Below are 22,603 nucleotides of genomic sequence, written 5' to 3'. Positions count from 1 at the left end.
AATGAGGTCATGATGCAGTCTTAGCACCTAGTTGCGCACAGGTGGGGAACTCCACTATGAGACCTCCTGCCTATTAATTTCATTTGGTGACCCTAGTTTCTTGTATTATGAGAAGGAGCAAATGGCTACTTCCTATTTACTTTCTCACACCAATCATTATTTTTATAGACCTCCATTCTTAACCCCCCTATACTCGTCTCTTTCCTAGCTGAGAAGTCCCAGTTTTATTAATCTTTCCTCAGACGGAAACTGTCCATACTCCTAATAATTTTTGTTGCCCTTTTCTGAACCTTTTCCAATTCCAGTATATCTTTTTTGAGATGGGACGAACACATCTACACACTGAATTCAAGATGTGAGCATACCATGGATTTATATAGAGACAATATGATATTTTCTATCTCATTGTCTATTCTTTTTCTTAATGATTCACAACGTTCTGTTCACTTTTTTAACGGCTGCTGCACATTGAGTGGATGTTTTCAGAGAGCTATCCACAGTGACTCCAAGATCTTTTTCTTGAGGTATAACAGCTAATTTAGACCCCATCATTTTATTTGTATAGTCGGGATTATGTTTTCCAATGTGCATTACTTTTCCCAGTCACCCAGTTTTGAGAGATTATTTTGTAGCTTTTCATAGTCTTCCTGGGACTTAACGATCTTGAATAGTTTTGTATCTGCAAGTTTTGCCACCTCACTGTTTACTGCTTTCTCCAGCTCATTTATGAACATGTTGAATAGGACTGGGCCCAGTACAGACCCCTGGGAACACCACTCTCTACATTCTGAAAACGGAACATTTATTCTTGAAAATCTAAGTACGCTATATCCACTGGATTCCCCTTGTCCATGTGCTTGTTGACCCCTTCAGAGAATTCTAGTGGATTGATGAGGCATGATTTCCCTTTACAAAAACCACGTTGACTCTTCCCCAACAAATTATGTTCATCTATGTGTCTGACAATTTTGTTCTTTACTATAGTTTCAACCGGTTTGCCCAATATTGAAGGCAGGCTTTCCAGCCTATGATTGCTGGGATCACCTCTGGAGCCCTTTTAAAAAATTGGCATGATATTATTCACACAATTCCATTTCACAGAACCCCTAACGATGTCCACATGCCGTCCTATCAAGGTCTTGTATTTCAGATCTCCTAACTCAGGACGGGGGAAAATCAAGCATGCCAACCCAAGCCCACTCCACCTCAGTAGCTGGCGTATGGATGAATGATGGACATAGAATGCTCATGCTCCACCTCTGTTCAGGAAATCCTGACCCAAAGCAGGAAGGATTTTATTAGACTCTATCTAGCTAAATGGCAGTGCTTTTCAGCCTGGGCGCATTGCTACCAGCATGCACTTGATACCGTGGTCATTGTAGTTATCTTAGACTGTTTTCTCTTCTTAAAGACCTCCGATTTTGCCCTCAGTTCACTGTGAGTACACTTAACTGAAATTAGTGCCTTCCTTTCCCCAATGGAAGGATGTTGTATCTTCACACTCCTAACCATGACTCTATTTATGAAGAGCTTGATCAGAACCTTCCCACCCGTCATTAAACTTATGCCTCAATGGCACGTTAACCATGTACTTTCAGCACTCACAGGCCCACCATTTGAAATACTGGTGAAATGTGCCATGACCCACCTGTCCATGAAGGTGGCATTCTTAGTAGCCATCACTTCAGTGAAAAGGATCAGTATGCTGGGAGCCATGAGGACAGACTCTCCTTAGACAGTATTTCACAGGGAGGCTTCCCTTACATTACACCCCACATTCCTTTCTGAGATTGTGTCAGAGGTCCACATCAATCAGTCAGCACGCTTGCCTGTATTTTTCCAAAACCCCCATGCTTCCACTGCAATATATCTGCAGAGTAGCAACTTGGAGGTCCATCCATACTTTCATGTCACATTACGCTCTAACTCAAGCAGCAACAGTTCAGAGGAAGAGTTCTAGGATGTAAAATACTGTATGCTAAGGGCTTCAACTCAGAGTATTAGATATCAATATTAGACATATCTTCTGTGTCCTTCTGGAAAAATTTCTAGGAGCGCTAAGAATGTAGGCAGTTCAGGGATTAGATATGCTGCGTTTTTTGGGGGAATGTATCATCTAACTATACTGAAAGAATGATAGGAGACATTTGACATGGGTTTTATTAGGCCACAACTTTATTATTTGATGTCTGGGACTACCCGGCAGGTAAGTGTACCATGCGGGTACCCCTATATTTATTCTGTAACTACCTTTTTCCATTCAAGTCCCTCCAGCAGATTTATTGCCAGGACCGTACCATAACTGGCGGGGAGTCCACCAGCTCCCCCTCCCCCCCTTTTCCATCCAGGTCCCTCTAGCAAATTTATTGCCAGCACCTTCATAGCCGGGGGCTCCCACCAGCTCCCCCTCTTTTTCCATCCAGGTCCCTCCAGCAAATCCATTGCCAGGACCTTACCATACCTAGCGGGGCTTCCACCAGCTCCCCGTCTTTTTCCATCCAGGTTACTCTAGCAAATCCATTGCTGGGACCTTACCATCCACCCCCCTCATAGGAGGGTTAAGGTGGGCTATAAGAATGGGGGGGGGGGGGCGGGGGCAGGAGTTCCCAACCACCCCCCATATTCATTCCTTTAATGAACACCTCTTTTTTAAGTCCTTTTGCCAGCCATTTATCTAGTCACTGTTTACCTTTCCTATGGAGTACCTGCACTGGATATCCACCTTGCACTTAAATAAGGAGTTGTGACAATAACCTACTGCCTTCATGCTATGTATGTAGAGAGCTCTTCCTGAACCCACTGTGGGGAAGACAAAAACCCCCTAAGTATACCCAAACCAATATGGTGGTAAGAGAAAAATTCCTTTCCAACCCCCCTTAAAAAATGGATGGCTAGCGTAAAGCCCACAGCAGGTCTTGACCAAACCTGGTATTTTACCAAATAAAGGGAAGAGAAGGAGGATCCTGCGTCAGACTACTCTGTGTAAAAGGAAGCTTCAGGTGCAGGGCTGCCCCTCTTAAACTCTGCATTCCTAGTCAGCAACGACGCTGTCCCCTTTGCAACAGTTTTCATCTCCCTCCTCCCCCAGCCATAAAGCACTGTTCCCTTCATTCCGCCAGCCAGCCAAATACCTCCTGCTTAAAGGTGCAGGGCATTCATTTACATAACAATCTCATTGAAGATATGGAGATGAGGAAGGGATGTTAAAGTGGAGGTCTTGGCCTAAGAAAGCTCTAATTTTCTCTGATCAGGAAGCTGTTTAATTTCTAGGTTTCTGGGCATCTTTCTAATCCATGCTCATGAGGAGGCTCTTTAATGTTTGAACATCTTAACAGACCTTTGCAGAATACCATTCAAGTGGTCATTAATCAATAAGTCCACAGTTAGAGTAGCAATTTGGGGCTGTTGATGAGGAGAAAATTGCTTGCGTATGCTCTCACTTGCTGCCCCAAGTAGACATAATATGCTCATGAACAGCTCTCTGTGCAGTTTATTTGAAGATGCAGTTTTGACATTTTATTTAATCACTTATCATTTGTCGTGATGACAACAAAACTTTGTGGGTTTTCTCCAGGTTCTGTACGCCTCTGCAGAGAGTTTGGTTGGGCTCGACTGAACCAGTCAGCTTTGGACCAGGGGTACATCAAGGGTGTACGCTGTCAGGCCAGCTGTATACTCTAGCGATCGAGCCCTTCCTCTGTCTCCTCTGCTGGAGGCTGATGGAGTTGGTGCTTCGAGAGCTGTAGATGCGGCTGTACGCTGTCGATGTACGCTAATGACATACTTCTCGTGGTCCAGGCTCCAGGTGACCTAGTGCGGGTGGAGGCCTACCTGACGATCTAGTTGGTGGCCTCCTTCACCCAGGTCAACTGTGTCAAGAACTCTGGCCTGATGACTGGGGATGGGTGGCAGATGAGCTCTCTCCCACCCGTGCTTGAAGCCATTTGTTGGAGCATGGGTCCACTGCTTTATCTTATCACCCACCTCTTGGGATTTCCTTGAGCAGGTCCTGTGAGAGGGTGGTCCCCGCCCGCCCTTCAGCCCAGGCCCTCCAGACTTTTTCATTGGCCCCTGCCCCACGAGCCCCATCAACCGCCTCCCTTTCATAACCCAAGCTGGCTGCATGCCCTGGAGCCAGTTTCCAAACTGCCCCAAGAGACCAACTTTACACACACATGCTCCACATGTTTCACTTTCTCACCCTCGTTTCCCACCCCGATACCAAGTGGCGGGACCTACTACCACCTGCAGAGGGTGAGGAACCTCAGTGGGCCAGCCTATATTCCACCCTGGTTCCATGGCTTGCCGGGGATATCAGTTGGCGACTCCTTCAATGGAGCCGGGAGCACGAGTGTGTACCTGGCGCGGTTCACCCCATCCCTGATGCCTGCCCCTTTTGTGGCATGAGGGGAAACCCTGGTACATGCCTATCTAGAATGCGCCAGGTTGCAGCCCCTATTTTGGCTCTTCCAGAATCTCCTGTTGAGGTTCTGGCTGCACTTCTCCCCAGATCTTTTCATATTTGTGCAGCCTGTCCATGGCCCCACAAAGTTGCGAGATCTCCTCATCAACCTGCTCCTGGCCCTAGCCAAAGTGGCTGTCTATAATCCTAGGGGGAGGACGTTTGATGGGGAGGTGCTCTGTGACTGTGGGGCCTATCTCCATTCCTCCCTTGTCTCATGTCTCCAGGCAGAGTTCCTGTGGGCGGCGTTCGCTGGCTCCCTAGACAGTTTTGAGGAGCAGTGGGTGCTGACCGGGGTTCTGTGCTCAGTGTCTCCTTCTGAATTCCTAGTTTTGAACCTGTAATCTTTACTCCCTGCCCTGTTATTTCTTTAGTTGAGTCCTGGGTCCAGTGGCTCCTCCCACATGGCTGGGCGAGGGCCTTTAGAAGCGGGCTGCTTGTGAATACTATGGGTAATATAAGGAGACCTGGAAAATCTACAAGAAGCAATGAATACTCTGCATTTATCTGCAAGTTCAGAATTTTTTCACCTGGTCTTTGTTAGAGCTGACTTAGTAAATTGTTTGATCAATCGTTATTTGTTCTTCTCTGGATGCAGTTGGTTATAAAATTAGAATGTGGGTTCGTTCCTGCAGATCTGAACAAACTTAATTATTGCTGTCTAATTGACCAAAGCTTTCTGAAGAAAATCTACAGAAGGTAACTAAGAAGCTATGCTATACAAGGTAGATAAAGTTAAATGATTTAGAATTAAAAATAAAACCAGATTTTTTTATTTGTCAGATTTTTTTTTTAAATTTATGTTAAATACAGGTATAGTTAAAATAAATATTTAAAATTAAATTTGAAATCTACAGTCTGTGTTAAGGTCTAAACTTATAATAAGTCAACACAATCTTTTACATTAAGTACAAAAAACAATATTAAGAAGAACATAATTGCTGCCAAGTTTTCAAGAAAGTCAAACCACTGAACTGGTGGAAGTCACAGGTCAAGTACCTGGATCCAGAGTTTGACGTACTAAACCAGCTTTTGACAGCAAAGAAAATATTTTCTTCATTTCAGTTGATTCAGCTAATTCAGTACTATGACTAGTTTATTCAAAGTTAAGAGACCCAACTTGGGAGTTGAAAAAATAGGAAAGCTTGTTTTCTTCTTCCAATCTATGAATAAAAACTTTGTGTGAGAGTGAAATCGGAAAAAAACAAAACAAACAAACAAAAAAAGCATCCAATTTAGTGTAAAACCTATGCTTAGTTGGAAATCAACGTTTGAATGGTTATTAAATGGTTTAATGGTTTCCTTTGGGAAAATAACTTAAGAAGTACAAATGCAAAACACAATTAAAATCAATTATTTAAGTCAAGGATTCCTGCTTACTGAATTAATTCATCATAAAAATTTGTTATTTAAATCAATCCACCCTGTGCAAGTCTAAATTGCCAACTGTCACAATTATTCACAAATTGAGGGTATGCAGTTTCCTTCCAAAATCTCAAAACCTCTCACACACACACAATGTATTTTTTAAACTGGTCACATTTTTGAGGGGGTCTAATTCATGTTTTCTGAATGCTTGGGTTTGGCAATATTGGAGTCATGGAATGTTCTTTTACTTCAGTGACTCAGATTCCTGTCAAAGAGCCAACTATCTCCATTTAGGAGATAACAGAATCAGTTAGTTCTACATAGAATTTCTGTAGGTAGAAGACCACAGCAGATACCCTATATAATTTCTTCCTTTAAACAATTTTTTAATCCCAATTCATATTTGAAGCCCACCACTGTAGCAGACCTTTGTGAAGTTTTGGTCCAACATGTGATGTCACCAATGATAGCAGCAATTCATATAGGAGGACAGGGGGATTTTGTCCTAAAACCACCCCAGACTCATGTATACTTGTGTGTTTATTAGCTTTATATTATGGTAATATTTATTCCTGATTTTTTAACAATATATTAGAAGATTTGTTGCACTTCACTTAGAATTCTTTTAAAAACTTTTTTCCAGCTGCTTGAAGACCTTGGCTTTCATCTTGTACACATTCTGTAAAGGATAATATTGGCAAATACTGCAGTTAGAGCAACATTGTACTTGGAAGGAAGAAGTGCAGATTATTACTTAGTTTCTTGGTGCTTGAAAGACACTGTGAGTCATTCATGCAATACATACACAAATAAATCTACTGTATTCTGTTAGATCCACTCATAAACTTGTGGGATAGCCCTAGGAACATACAGTATCAAAATCATTTAGTTGAAGCAGGTCACTGAAATTTGACACCTTACTAAGTTCATACATTTGGCGTAAAACATTAAACCTCACTCAGCATCCCTTTTATATGAATTTTTGTGAGTAATTGCAGAAGTTATTAAAATAACATGATTTTGTCATAGCAGCTGGCCAGTGATATGGTTTGGAAACGGCAATGCATATGACAGTAGACACTTTGGATATAAGTACTATACTTAATCAGAATAACTAGTGTAAAGTATTACATAAACAATGAAATGCTCAAGTACTTCAGAAGATTAAGATGCTAAATGTAGCTAGAACTGAACTCATAATGTTGTTTTTTAGAAATCAGCTTAAGCATGCTTCTTCGTTCCTTTCTATTTTTTGCTTCTGAAATACAGCTTCTTCTTTGAGTGGTTGTTCATGTCCATTCAAAGTAGGTGTTGGAATGGACGTGAACAACACATCTCGAAGAACAACAGTTACTATAAGGTGGGTAACTGTTTTTTCTTCTTCGAGTGGTTATTCATGTCCATTCCAACACCTACTTTGAATGGACATGAACAACACATCTCGAAAAACAACAGTTACTAAAGGTGGGTAACCGTTTTTTCCCCTCATTAACAGTGTTGGTGGTCTGATTAGTTCAAGCCTTAGTTCTTATTTCCAAAACTCTGTAATGCTGAAGTTATCCTTCTACCACATAAGAAAAACCAAAATTGCAATATTCACCAACCAATCCCCTCCCTAAGTTTGTAAGTTTTTTTTTTTCCAGATGCACAGTTTAATCTGGCCAAATTCACTACTGTAGTGTTTATTGATTGGCTTTCCAAATGTTTTTATTAATACATTGATAAAATATATAGCAGAGAGAATTTTAATTAGATTAGATGTTGGAATATATATGGACCAGCTTAGTCCATTTGTGCTGGTTATTTTGTTTTTGTGCTTGTTATAAGGTGTTTTTATTCATTTACATAGCCCTTTACAAACTAGGACCAAGTTAGTAAAGGACCATTAGTTGTCTGAATTATTACCAAAATGCTGACAAGATGGTAGCAAGGTTGTGGATGGTTAGATTACTGGGACAACAGCACAGATGTGGATGGATGGGACAACAGCACAGATGGTCCCAAAACCAATATATGTTCAGATGCAGGTTTGTTTTGTGAAAGTTTTTTCAAAGTCTGAAATGTTTAAATAGAAGATAAAGGAAGACAATCAAACAATATATGAAAAATGTTATATACCATACAAATAGTCTGTAAAAGTGTGTCTGCACAGTAGCATATATAGTGGATAACCAAAACAATCTGTGGGAACAATAGCCTATGTCTCCCTCAGAAAGCAATCATAAAGGAACCTTTCTTTGGAAAAGGAACCTCTTCTTGGAAAAGGAAGATGGGTGGCAAATGTAAATATAATGAAAAATTATGGTGAACCTAGAAGTCAAGTTTTCTGTGGAAGCCCTATACCTTTAGAATGCAAGTCCCCCTTACTCCCTTTGTCTGAAGTAGCCTGAGTCCAAGACTTCCAGGGCATGCTGCAAAGCTCATCTTTTTACAAAGCAATTTTGAGAATTCATGGAGAAAGGGAGGGAATTGTTGGAGGACAAGGGTGATTTGAGGTTCGAAGGTGCTGGGCTTGCTGATTGTACATTTTGTTGAATTATACTGATAAACCTAAGTTATATTGGGGTACTATCTGTGATGTATTTTTAAGTAATGGCTACAGTGCCTACAGCGTATGGGCAGGCATCTTTTTTTAACGTTTTGTAAATCCAAATAAATATTAATACTAATTAAGTATAAGTATGTCTATACTGCAATTGGACACCTGTGGCTGGCCTCAACCAGCTGGCTCAGGCTCGGGGTAAGGGGCTGTTTAATTGTAGTGTAGACGTTCACGTTCAGGCTGCAGCCCAGGCTCTAGGAACCTGCGAGGTGGGAGGATTCTAGAGCTTAGGCAGCAGTCCGAGCCCGTACGTCTGCACCACAGTTAAACATCCCCTTAGGCTTAGCTCTGTGAACCTGAGTCAGTTGGCATGGGCCAACCGCAGGTGTCAAATTGAAGTGTAGACATACAGTTTGTCCTTCTTCTGAAGGAACAGCTTCCCATTGAGCTCCTAAAGCATTGGCACTAGCGGTAACACTTAAAAGGTCTGTTTATACAAGTTTTGAAATGAAACGCTTCCTGTATAATGCTGTAGCAGTTGATTGGATTTTATTACTTTGTAGTGGGGTCTCACTTCTCTCACACTTTGCTTGGCTAGCACCAGGTCAAGATTCAGCCCAGATACAGTAACTCCTCACTTAGTCATCTTGGTTAACATTGTTTTGTTGTTAACTTTGCTGATCAATTAGAGAACATGCTCATTTAAAGTTGTGCAATGCTCCCTTCTAAAGTTGTTTGGCAACCACCTTGCTTTGTCCACTACTTGCAGAAAGGGCAGCCCGTTGCAGCTAGCTGGTGGGGGCTTGGAACCAGGGTGGACCGGCAGCCCCCCATTAGCTCTCCACTCCCCTAAGTTCCCTGTGCAGCAGCTGTCCAGTAGGCTACCAGCTGCCGGCAGTTCAGTTGTCCCTCCTGCCAGTGCCATATACTGCTCCTGCCCTCTGCCTTGGAGCTGCTCCCCAAGCCTCCTGCTTGTTGTGAGGGGGAGAGGGGAGAAGGGGGCTAATGTCAGGGTGTCCTCCTTCACTCTGTTCCTGCACCCCACTTCCCCATCTCTATAAAGCAGGGGGGACACACGACAGGGCTCAGGACAGAGGGCGCTTCCTGGCGGCAGTTGCATCTCAGCTTGCTGATTAAGTACACTGCCTTGTAAAGTTAGAGTGGGGTCAGCGTACTTAAAAGGGAAATGTACATCTCTCTCTCTCTCTCACACACACACACGGTGTGTGTCTCTGTCTCTGTCTGCCATGCTATCTCCCCTCCCTCCATTCGTGCTGCCCTGTAGCATGTGAGGCTACATTAAAAACGAATTAACCTTTGAGGACTCACCCAATTGCTAGTTCATCATTTAGCAGTAAGGCATTCCCTGGAAAATATCCCACCCTCTGACTTCACCACATCAACCAAGCTTCACAATCATCATTGCTGTGTACAGTAAATTGTTTGTTGAAAATTTATACTGTGTGTGTGTGTATATATATAGTCTTTTGTTTGGGAAAAAAAATGTCCCTGGAACCTAACCCCCCCATTTACATTAATTCTTATGGGAAAATTGGATTTGCTTAACATTGTTTCACTTAAAGTCACATTTTTCAGGAACATAACTAAAACATTAAGTGAGGAGTTACTGTACATTGATTCAGTTGAAGATTTTTGGTTTCAAGCCATCATTAGAGTATTTTAAAGAATGAATTCCCCTCAGAGGAGAAAGATGGAGAGGAATAGTCATGCAGTATGGGGTTTGGTGGAAGAAGAAGATAGGATGGTTGAGCTGAATGCACAAAGAAAGACACCTATGTTGATAAAAGCCAATTAGGAATAAAACAGGCTCTCTAGAGAATGTTTCCTATGGCTTTTCCAACCAAGAGATTATGAAAGTGCTTAGGGAGGATTCTGAGGGTTATTTAAAGCCAAAATCGTTGTCAGTTCTTATGGGACTGCAAGCCTGTCTTCCCTTGTAAAATCTGCTTGGATGAAAGCAAATTTAAACTGAAGTGAATATTATATGGTTTAAGGGTAAGATGAATGTCTTTATCACAGCACCTTCAGGTGTCAACACGCTCTGCAGACAGCAGAACTCTTTCCTGTTAGATTTCCATCTAGATACATCTTTGCATATATTGTCCAGTTTCCTGCCTTTGTAATCTCTGCAGTTACTTCAAATCTAGTTTTTGCTGCTTCCTGTTCTACCTCTCATGTAAGGGCAATCATTTCATTCTACAGTATACACCTTTACCCTGACATAACGCTGTCCTCGGGAACCAAAGAAATCTTACCGCGTTATATCAAACTTGCTTTGATCTGCTGGAGCACGCAGCCCCTCCACCCCCAAGTGCTGCTTTACTGCATTATATCTGAATTCATGTTATATCAGGTCACGTTATATCGGGGTAGAGGTGTGCTTAGTAAAGCAATGTCATCAGTAAAGTCAAGGTAGTGTAATTAGTCTCCACTAACCCATTTTACACCATCCATGATGCCTTTTGTCGCTCACTTCATCACCCAGTCTATTACTAATACAAAGAGAATTGGTAATAGCACACACTTTTGTCTAACTCCAGGCACAATATGGAACCATTCACCTCACTTAGCCAGGCATCTACTCATCTATTTCCATTGTATAAACTCCTTATTATGTTGCTAGCTTGTCTGGTATCCCATAGCTTCTAGCAATATTCCACAGGGTCTCTCTGTGAACACTGTTGAACACTTTCTAAATGTTAATTAAGATGGGTTTTTGCCAAACAGTAGCTTTTTCAGTGATCTGTCAGAGTGAATATCTGTTCACGACATGATCTATCTCAATGGAACCCAGCTGTTTTTCTTGTAATATTTCATCCATTGCCCTTTTCATTCTATTCAGCATAACAGTAGCCAATACTTTGCCCAGGACTGGTAGCAGTACTATCCCTCCAGTTAATGCACTAAGAACACCCTTTTTTGGCAATGCCATGATAATACCTTCTTTCCAATGCTGTGGCGCTACTTTCACCATATTTTTTTTACAGTTTTATTAGCCACTTAATCAGAATTTGGCCTCCCACTGTTAACACCTCTACTTGAATTCTGTCAACCCCAGGAACTTTCCTGTGTTTTAGGGCTTTGATGGCTGCTTTAATTTCATCAGATGTTATTGGTCCATCTTCTATTTCTAACTTGGTATTGGCACTTCTCTTGAATCTGTGAATGATTGTCAGCTCTGGACAGTTTAATATGGCGTGGAAATGTTCTTTTCATCATCTGGCATGTTCTTCATGCATTTTTAACATCTGTCGATGAGAGTCCTAGAAAGGCCTGAGACCTGTGAAAGTCTGTTTTTCCTGTGAGATCATTTGCTAATCTGTAGAGCTGGTTGAAATCTCTCCTCTATGATGCTGCTTCCACCTCTACAGCCTTTTCCTAGCATTTCTATCTTGTATGTCTGACTTTATTTATATTATCTTATATTCCTACAAGATTAGGAAGAGCAAACAGCGCTTTTGGAAAGATTAACAACATCTGGTCAAACATAGGTCTTCACTTCAAACTAAAGGCTAGATGATATTATTTGATTGTACTGAGCATACATATGGAGCAGAGACTTGGCCAATGAGAGTGGTTAACAAAAAGAAATTGAAGGCTGAGTAAGATATTACAAATTCAATGTAAAGACAAAATAACAAATGCAAGAGTAAGGGAGCTCACAGAGCAGGACATATTAGAAGATATTAAAGAAGGCTCAGATGGTTGAGACATGTTCAGTGTATGGAAGATGAGACACAAGCTGACCAAGCATTGAATTAGGTACTGGAGGGAGGAAAGAGAAAGCGAGGAAGGCTAAGAAAGAACTAGTGGAAGACAGTGACAGAGGGTATTGAATTTACTGGCATAACCTGGGAAGAAGTACCACAATTATTGTGGTTGTAATCATTGGAGGAACTGGACTTCTTGATGTGTCAGTGGCACAGGAGGAACTGAGGAGGAACTTATAAAGTACTAGTTCCAGGGGATGTGATAAACTGATCTCCCAAATAGATAATTTGTCTTTTTATGAAGTCAGAAAAAGATTCAAAAAGATCTACAAGAAATAAGGATACACAATAAAGGAGTTACATATGTAAGCTTTTCAGCAGATAAGTTGGAAATATTTCCAAGGTTCAATGAAATAGTATAGTTTTGGGTTACCACAAGGGCCGAAATTTTAGAAACAGATAGGCAGCTGCAACAAGACCCTATGATTGAGTGAATACCCTGCAAAAGTTTCTGGTTCCAGATTTTTTTTAAAAGCTATAGACATTACTGATTGAATGTCAAGAAAAGAAAAAAAAACTTGACTTTGTTTATGTTGCAAATAGGTACATTACTCTTAGATACTCCTACAGCATATAATAATCAGGTATCAAATTATCTGATACTTACAAGCCCAAGACAGCGGGAAATAAAACAATGTTCTGCCATTTCCCTACAGACCCTCACCCAAAACATGCTTTTAAATGGATAAACTAGTTTTGTACTGGTTGTTATGTTCTGAATTTACTTGTAATTGTCATGTCAATCAACCGTCCATTTAATTGTTTAAAAGAAATTACTAACAGCTTTCTTCTTTAAAAAGCTTTGTTTCCTTCTTGTGTTCACTCCACTTATTTATAACCATAAATTAATTTGACATCTTTTCCTTTGTTGCCTTTAGTGTCTCATTCATAAGAACATAAGAACCGCCATATTGGGTCAGACCAAAGGTCCATCTAACCCAGTATCCTATCTTCCGACAGTGGCCAATGCCAGGTGTCCCAGAGGGAATGAACAGACCAGGTAATCATCAAGTGATCCATCTCCTTTCGCCCAGTCCCAAATTCTGGCTAACCGAGGCTAGGGACATCATCTCCGCCCATCCTGGCTAATAGCGATTAATGGACCTATCCTCCATGAATTTATCTAGTTCTTTTTTGACCGCTGGTATAGTCTTGGCCATCACAATATCCTCTGGCAAAGAGTTCCACAGGTTGACTGTGTGTTGTGTGAAGAAATACATGCTTTTGTTTGTTTTAAACCTGCTACCTATTAATTTCATTTGGTGACCCCCTAGTTCTTGTGTTATGAGAAGGAGTATATAATGTTTTCTTATTTACTTTCTCCACACCAATCATTATTTTATAGACCTCAATCATATCCCCCCTTAGTCATCTCTTTTCCAAGCTGAAAAGTCCCAGTCTTATTAATCTCTCTTCATAGGGAAGCCATTCCGTACCTCTAATCATTTTTGTTGCCCTTTTCTGAACCTTTTCCAATTCCAATATATCTTTTTTGAGATGGGACGACCACATTTGTATGCAGTATTCAAGATGTGGACATACCATGTATTTATATAGAGGCAATATATTTTCTGTCTTATTATCTATCTCTTTCTTCGTGATTCACAACATTCCGTTCGCATTTTTGACCGCTGCTGCACATTGAGTTGATGTTTTCAGCGAACTATCCACAATGACTCCACGTTCTCTTTCTTGAGTGGTAACAGCTAATTTAGACCCCATCATTTTATTTGTATAGTTGGGATTATGTTTTTCAATGTGCATTACGTTGCATTTATCAACACTGAATTTATCTGCCATTTTGTTGCCCATTCACCTAGTTTTGAGAGATTCTTTTTTAGCTCTTCACAGTCTTCTTGGGAATTAACTGTCTTGAGTAGTTTTGTATTATCTGCAAATTTTTCCACCTCACTTTTTACCGCTTTCTCCAGCTCATTTATGAATATTTTGAATAGGACTGGACCCAGTACAGACCCCTGGGGGACACCACTATTTACCTCTCTCCATTCCGAAAACTGACCATTTATGCCTAACCTTTGTTTCCTATCTTTTAATCAGTTACTCATCCATGAGAAGACCTTCTCTCTTATCGCATGACAGCTTACTTTGCTTAAGAGCTTTTGGTGAGGGACCTTGTCAAAAGCTTTCTGAAAATCTAAGTACACTATATCCACTGGAGCCCCCTTGTCCACATACTTGTTGACCCCCTCAAAGAATTCTAGTAGATTGGTGAGGCATGATTTCCACATTGTCTCTTTCTCAACAAATTATGTTCATCTATGTGTCTGACAATTTTATTCTTTACTATTGTTTCGACTAATTTGCCCGGTACTGACATTAGACTTACTGGTCTGTAATTGCCGAGATCACTTCTGGAGGCCCTTTTAAAAAATTAGCTATTGTCCAGTTATTTGGTAGAAATCTGATATAAATGTTAGGTTACAGACCACAGTTAGTAGTTCTGCAATTTCACATTTGAGTTCCTTCAGAAGTCTTGGGTGAATACCATCTGGTGTTTTCCTTACTTTTTGTTTTTTACCTCCTGCCCTTTATTTTCTTTTCCCAGTCTCTTCTTTGCTTGAAAAGGGATAATTTCCCTTCCACATCCTCAACCCTGACATGTGAGATGCTGCAGTATTTCCATATACTGACAATAAAAATGAAGTTGGAATAATGTCACTAGTCCTGGTGACGTCACAGGAATATAAGATTTGCTTTACTTGTCAAGTTAGCCTGTCTTCCTGAGTCTTGTATGACCCATGTCTGATGAGTTGGAGGAAGAGGAAAATTCCAAGAATGCTCTTAAAAAAAATTATGCAGTGCTTCATGTGTAGAAGGAGTCAATTCCTGTTTCCTCTAGGTCATGAATGTTTGCCCTGAACTGTGAGTTTATATTACCTTTTATTTACCTTCTAACTTGCATATGTTACTAGAGTTTTAAAAATTTAGTACAATAACTTTTGAGAAGAGAATGGTAAATGCACACTTTGTCATATATCTGTGTGTGTGTGTATTATAGTAGATATGTAAATTCTCCATAAGTGTCAAAGTTAATGTTCTCACATTAGTAATGTAAAGAAGTTGTTAGCCGCTTGGAAGCAGCTTTGGGATTCAATCTGGTACAAACTCACTACAGGTTCCTTTCATGTTCTTTGTGCAGGAAATTTCTTTATTTGCTTGCAGAGTACAATATAAAAACAAATATAAAAAGGAAACTGATTCAAGTTATTACATATTTCAATGGAATGTGAATATATTAAAAGCAATCAGAAAAGTTGAAATAAAAAACATCTGTTGGATGTGAAGGAAATTCTTTCCTATGTTACTTTAATATATCAAGATATTGAAGTAAATGTCACAAAAACTAACGCTTAATTGTTTTAGAAGGACTAAAATGTTTAAAAGATCTGAATGTTTTCATGACTAAAGGAAAGAATGGAGACTGTAAAAAATAAGTTAATTTTTTTTTTACTGCAACAGTGTTCATGAACAATTGTTGCAAAATTTCTATATTAGTCATTTTTGCTTCTAGTTTTAAGAACTTTGTTCTGGTAAAAACACTGTTTGAAAATTTCATGTTTTTGCTTTAATTGGTTCAATACATTTAACTGACTGCAGGTTATCAACATTTTCTAAAAATACGCCATAATAAAGTCAAACTTGCTGTACTGTTGAATAATAATGAAAAATAACTACCTAGCCATTATAAATCTTAAAGTATTTTACAAAGGTGGTAAAGTATCATTATCCCGCTCATGTGATTGAAATTAATAAAGCATAAACCTGCCCAAAGCTAGAAGCAGAGCCCAGATCTCTTGGTTCCTAGTCGCATATATCCTCCACATCATGCAACAGCTGCCTTCAGTTACTAGAGTGAAACCTCCTGAAGAAGCCCTGTGATGGCTTTTATTATTTGTTGACTGTTATAACAGATAGCATTGTAATGCAGATTTTGTTTTACACTTTCATTTTTAGCTGGTTTTTGTGTGTGTGTGTGTGTGTGTGGTTTTTTTTTTTTTTAAATAAATTCACACAACCATCTGAGCAAACTAAAACACTAAAGGCAAATGTTGTATCAGCAGCAGAAGTCAGCTATTTGAATACTACTTTTAGACATTTCTTTTGCAGTCATTTGTGAGTAAACAAAAGCTTTTCTTTCCTGGTCATCTTTTCTGCTTGTTAACTATACATGTCATGTTGCTGGATAGGTCACTGGGTTGTCACAAAATCTGGTATAATATATAGTGAAAAAAAGAAGAATGCTTGAAGGGAATACAAATTTAATACTTGTGAAGACAAATAAAATTAGCAGGTGGTCATAGGGAACATATTTAAGTGTATATATTCTCAAGAGAAGAAGCATGTGCTGATACTGAGAAGCCATGTCAACGTTATTACGTTAATAATCAATCTGTTGAATTTGTAGTATACCGCTATGCACACTTTTTAATATCCAAAATTCAATTTATATTTACTGTTGGATTTACTGTAGGTATAAACACAAAGTTGAAACTAAGTTTCACGTTAGTCTTAAAGTGTCAGCAGTTTGAGGAAGCATGTACAATGTTTCTAACTATGCTATATTTAAGTGGTCTTAATGTTCGTTAAAAGCTATGATCAAGATTTAAAAAATGTCTGCCTAAATTGAGACTCATGTTTTAAAAACAAGTCTAAATTTATAATGTATTACAGAAAAAGAGAAAAGTCATGCTACATAGTGTTTTCCTGAAATACAACAAAAAGCATGAAATGATTAATTCCATTTAAATTGAAGTAATGGATAGCTAGAACATAAATATTTTTGATGTATAGAGTTTTGTTAAATAACAACCAAAAACATATCTCAAAGATCTAGACACTGAATCACTTGATCCCCACAATAACTGATCAGCTGAAGCCTGTTTTTATAAAGGAGATGCACTGGTAGATTTACAAGCAAAATATATTTTGTATCTTTATACAATTCATAGGGCATTATAAAAAAAAAACAAAACTTATTAGATTAAAATTTTCTAAAGGTTTAAAACAAATGTCTATTAATCATCCAGTTGAAAATAGAAATACAGACACACATGACACATGAAATCACAGAGGTGTCTGAAAAATTAAAAAGGCATAAAAACACAGCTGTATGGTTTAAACAGGGCTGAAAATAAACACCTTTTTATGTCTAATGAGCATAGCATTATTCTTAGTTAGTTAGTTTTGTATATTTTAACCACCAGTGCTGCTTTTCTAAAGGATAATTTGTGAAAATTTCCTATGTCACCCAAGATACGTTCTCTTATGAAACAAAAACCAGTTTTCTCCAAGTACTGTTTAAAAGAACAAAATATGTAGTATGTGCTTTTGAATGTATAATGGCACAGGAAGTAAAGTAACATAACTTATTCATCTATGGAAAAAAAGGAATAAGGAATAAAACCTATATCAATAGTTATTATGCAAGTTAGATCAGAAGATATTTTTGTTTTTTCTCATGTCTTTTTAATGTTGCTATGTTTTATATGACAACTGCTATTTAATGAATCTTCTAATTCTAATGTTGCAATACTGCACTAAATTGAAACTTTATTAAGAAACTACTCATTGTGCATTTTCCTTTGAATTTGGATGATATAGATACTGCACAAATGATGCAGACCAGTTTCACAGTTAAGGTCCTAAACGTTTTTCTCAAATTAAGAGCATTTTATGCTTTCAGTTATGTTAAACCAAAACCACTCAGTATATATTTAAAATTACAATCAACAAAAATGTATGCAAAAAGTTTAGCCCAAACTGTAAAACTACCATAAACAAGTTCTCTTCTGAGTTGGAATGTGAGTGAAAGGGAAAGGGTAATGACTGGTACAGTCAAGGATTAGTTCACTCACCTAATAATTGGTTGCTGGGAAAAAGTTAGAAAGCACTGTTGTATATACTTGGAATCTGATTTAACCACTATTGAGTGGATACAGAAAAATTGTTTACACAGTTCATATTGCTCATAACTCCCTTTTAGTGCCCCAAATTATTGACCTCTTTTATTTATACTTTCCTTGTACTTTATAATTACTTCATTAAAAGTAAGGATGAAAGTAGTCATCTTCTCTTTCTCCTTCATGACCATCTTCTGTTTCATGACCATCTTCTGCTTCATCATATTCTTCTGGTGTTAAAAATCTGTGGACAACTGGAGTTCTCAGTTGTGTTGATTGACTGACACTACCTTTTTGTTCACCATAATAAATAATGCGTATGTGGGGAAAGCAGAAGAATGCATATGTGCTTATTGGAGCTGTAAGCTTATTTTGGTCCATCCGAATATAGGTTAAATGATTGATATTCCTTGGATCAATAGAAGGACACATCAAAGTAATATTTATAACTGTAAAAGAGTGAAAAACATTAGTTTAAACACTGAAAATATTAAGAGAACTCAGATTTCTTTAAAATCCACTTTTTTCCTAGCTAGAAACAGGAATAATACCCACCCATGCAATTGATGTAAAATATTGCTATTATTTTGCCTCTAAATTAGAGTTCCATATATGGAAAAACCAATAACAGAAATAGCTTTTGATCAAGTAGAAGGGGGAAGATTTGTGGTGTTAAAATGGCCTAGAATAGATTTTTTTAATGTAAGGGAAATGTACTATTAGTTGCTCTTTCTATATAAATGTTATCAAATGCCTTTACTACAAACAATTTTTAAACAATAAGCTAGACTTGTTAGTTGATTTTTATTAGAGGAAGCTGGAGCAGAGTCTGACAGAGAGCCTGCTCGGAGGTAATAGGAAGACGGCAGAAGTACAGATCTTCTGCAGGGTTTCCTCCATTGATTGTCCAAGATAACTAACAATTCAGAGCATTCCTTGGACAAGCTGCGGAACTAGGGCTACTGTGGAGCCCTATGCCCCAACTGATGGGACCCTCCGAAAAGGGCAGGCCGAGGTAACCTGCATTACAGCAAGGCAGAAACCTCTTTGTGTTAGGAAGACTGAATATAGCCCAGTAGTGTTGGTGTTGAGTTTAGGTTAAAAGTCAGTAAGTCTTTGAGTAATAAGCAGAAAAATTATGCAAAAGTAATGCAAAAGAAAAAATGTTACAGATATAGAAACACCTCTCTCATTTTTATAAAGGACTAATAATAATCAACATACATTCAATGTCATTGTCTTCAATATACAAATGCTGCAGACTTCTTGGAATATAGAATGCTTGCTTCAGCTTGTTGTGTCCAAGATTGAGTTCTACAAGGTTGGAAAGGTTAAAAACATTATATGGGACTTCCTGCAGGTTGTTGTGTGACATTCTTAGAGCAGTTATTTTTGGAAGTCTATTGAAATAGTTTTCTGGAATGTAAGAAATTGAGTTATTTTCGAGAGAGAGATATATAAGTGAAAATGGGAGATCAGGAGGCATAGTCTGTAATCTGTTGTTGCATAGGTTGATCTGCATTAGATTTTTCATATTCGAAAAGTATTTTCCTTTGAGTAGGGAGTCATCAAGATAGTTATTGCAGAGATCAAGCATGGTCACATTTACTAACCCTTGCAGGGCATTTCCAGGTAATCTGGAAATCTCATTGGAACTGAGAAAGAGTCGTTCTAGAGAGCTGGGAAGAGGAAATGGAAATTCATCCAATTTATTGTGTTCTAAGTGAAGTTGCACAAGATTTGAAAGTTTGGCAAAAACACCATGATCAATCATATGAGATTTAATTTTGTTATGGCTAAGGTTAATTTCTCTCAAGGTAGTGGCATTAACAAAAGATTCTGCAGTCACAGCTTCAATGTCATTATGCTGAAGATAGAGTTGTTGGATATGGGAAGGAATATGTGGTATCATCTTAAGTTTCCGATGGTCACAGTACATGGATAATGGAAAAGTTGGTGGGCAAAAGCATTCTTGAGCACACTTGGCTGGAGTAGGAAAATGAGGAACTACATATTCTGCACTGGGATTAAAATGAAAAATAGGTGGGTACTCATCATCTGGCTCTTGGTCATATTCATCCTCGAAATCATAACCTTCATGCTGACCAATGACCATAGCTCCAAATAGAAGAGGGATAATTGATAGTTGACATAGAAACCTCATTTTTTTTGTTTTCATGTAGTACCCTGTTGAGAAGAAGAAACAAAATTCATAAATAGATGAAACCATATTTAAATTCCAATATAAAAGAAAAAAGTGTAACTATGTTTTAAATTAGGAAAAAATAATTATTGTAGGGAACATAAAAATTTAGCTTGTATAATTACCACCAAAAATTATTATTCTTTCAATTTTGTATTTTTAAGGCACCTATTAATGTGGCCTTCAAACAAGTGAATTGCAATCTTTCCACATTTTTTTTCCCTCTCTGGGGCTCAGATCCTAAAGCCCAGGTCAAGTGTGGTGCTAAAGGGTTCTGTACCAATTGGGGATGGGAAAAAGGGAATTTTCATTCTCCTCTTTTTCACTCTACAGATTGCACAGACATAGTGTGGGAGGGAAGGGGCCACTATTGCAGCCTGAGCTATGTCTACACTATTGCCGGATCAACGCTTTGGAGATTGATGTATCAGGGGTCGATTTAGCAGGTCTAGTGAAGACCCACTAAATTGATGGCAGAGTGCTCTCTGGTCGACCGCAGTACGCCACCCAGAACAAGAAGAGTAAGGTAAGTCGATGGGAGAGTGTCTCCCATCGACGCAGTGCGGTGTAGACACCGCAGTAAGACGACCTAAGCTATGTCAACCCCAGCTACGTTATTCACCTAGCTGGAATTGCGTAACTTAGGTCGACTTACCGTGGTAGTGGCAACATAGCCTGAGAGTTGCACTGGAATCCATGGACATTGCATTCTTTTCAAGGTGAAGAGGGGAATTTGCTAATAGAGGCACAGGCACAGCCCTAGAGTTCTATTTTAAAGTGATGTGGGTGGAGTTTCTATGGAGTACAGTGAACATCCTATTGTTCTAACTAGTTCCACAGACTGTTGGGTTCCTACACTTCTCGAAGTCTGTGGGCAGTTGTTACTCCACAGTCTGAATGAGGGAAAGGGCTTGCGATATAAATAATTAAGAAAATACAATTATGTGTAATACCATTTTGGTAGTTTTTAGCTAACTGCTAACTTTTAAAAAGGAAACTTTTCATAGGCTGAAGAATGCTCAAAGATCATGAAAGATAGTACATTTGTTTTAAATGTACATTTCTTTATGGAATAAGCAGTCAATCTGTGCAATTCATTGTGACAGTTTTGAGACAAATATTGGCTAGATTTTAAGACTATATACCTTAATTGCTATGAAAAACATTTACAGCTATATTAGAACGATACTGCTTCTGGGTATCAACTGACCACCTGTCAAGAAGGGATTTCCTCCCTCACATGTAGCACAGCATAAATTAATTCTAATAATAATACTAAGCTCTTAAATAGCACTTTTCATCCATACATCTCAAAGAAGAACAAAGAAATGTGACTTGTCCAAAGTCACCTAGTAGACAGTGCTAGAGTCAGGAAAAGAACTCAGATCTCCTGAATTCCAGTCCAGTGCTCTATCCACTTCACCACATTGCCTCCAATTAGCTATGGTTAAAATATTCAAACTTATCTGATTCCATATATACACATTTAAATAAGTGGCCTGATTCTAGAGGTGCTGAGTAGCTGCACCTTCTATTGGTAAATGAGGATGCTGAGTACTTGTCAAAACTAGGACTTTAAACAGCTTTCTGGTGACCATCTCACTGCACAATTACTCAAGGTGTTTAGCTGCAATTCTGTACTGCTTCTGGATGAGATAAAGAACCTTTTCATATTATTACATGCAGCAAAAGTTCCATAGCATCATTTCCAGGTAACTTGGAATTCTGTATAATGCTGAATCCATTCTGACCACAGTTGGAGGTTAATGTTGGATGTTACCAGGCATTGTGGTAGCAGACATTTCTTATGCCTTCAGTTGATTCAAACAAATCATGAAAGTTAGAGATGAAAATAGTATTAAATCATCCAGTCCATTTCTGTGCAAATTCAGAATGGTTTCCTAAGGCACAGTTCCTGCTGTTCTCTCCAGTCTAGTTGCAAAAGTCCTAAATTAAGGGTTTTTCACCACTTAGAAAACTATCCCTAAGCCTTATCTGACAGGATCTCAGGAAGATTTTCCTGGTAGTCTATTTTTATTTTGTCAAAGAGCTGGTTGACACAGCTTTTGTAACACTATAAATATATGGTTATACATTTTCCATTTGTTTGGGAACTGTCATTAATGAATTGAACTCACAGTATCAAAGAACAAATATTATGTATTACTTACATAGTACAATATGATGAAGTTATTAATACACATTATAGTACTGGACTGGAAATGCATTTTAAATTGTGAATGAAATGAGTTAATTGCAGAAAAAATGTGAGTATAACATTGTCCCTGAAGATATAATAGTTCTTGGCACTGCAAG

General features: G+C 38.6%; 2 protein-coding genes across 4 annotated transcripts in view; one reads left to right on the top strand and one right to left on the bottom strand.

The window, feature by feature from the left end:
- The window catches only part of CENPP (centromere protein P), a 306,990-nt gene that overhangs the window by 77,473 nt on the left and 206,914 nt on the right, over window positions 1–22,603 (top strand). The gene's annotated exons all lie outside the window — the stretch shown is intronic.
- Window positions 18,226–20,263, bottom strand: OMD (osteomodulin). Its single transcript, XM_032785873.1, has 2 exons — window positions 19,309–20,263; window positions 18,226–18,533 (listed from the first exon to the last, which is right to left on the bottom strand). The coding sequence occupies exons 1-2, from the start codon at window positions 20,261–20,263 to the stop codon at window positions 18,226–18,228; spliced, it is 1,263 nt and encodes a 420-aa protein (XP_032641764.1).

Source organism: Chelonoidis abingdonii, chromosome 16 (genome assembly GCF_003597395.2).
Source record: "Chelonoidis abingdonii isolate Lonesome George chromosome 16, CheloAbing_2.0, whole genome shotgun sequence".
NCBI classification, from domain to species: Eukaryota; Metazoa; Chordata; order Testudines; family Testudinidae; genus Chelonoidis; species Chelonoidis abingdonii.
Note: the sequence above shows the minus strand (reverse complement) of the source record. Positions and strands in the feature narration are given on the sequence as shown.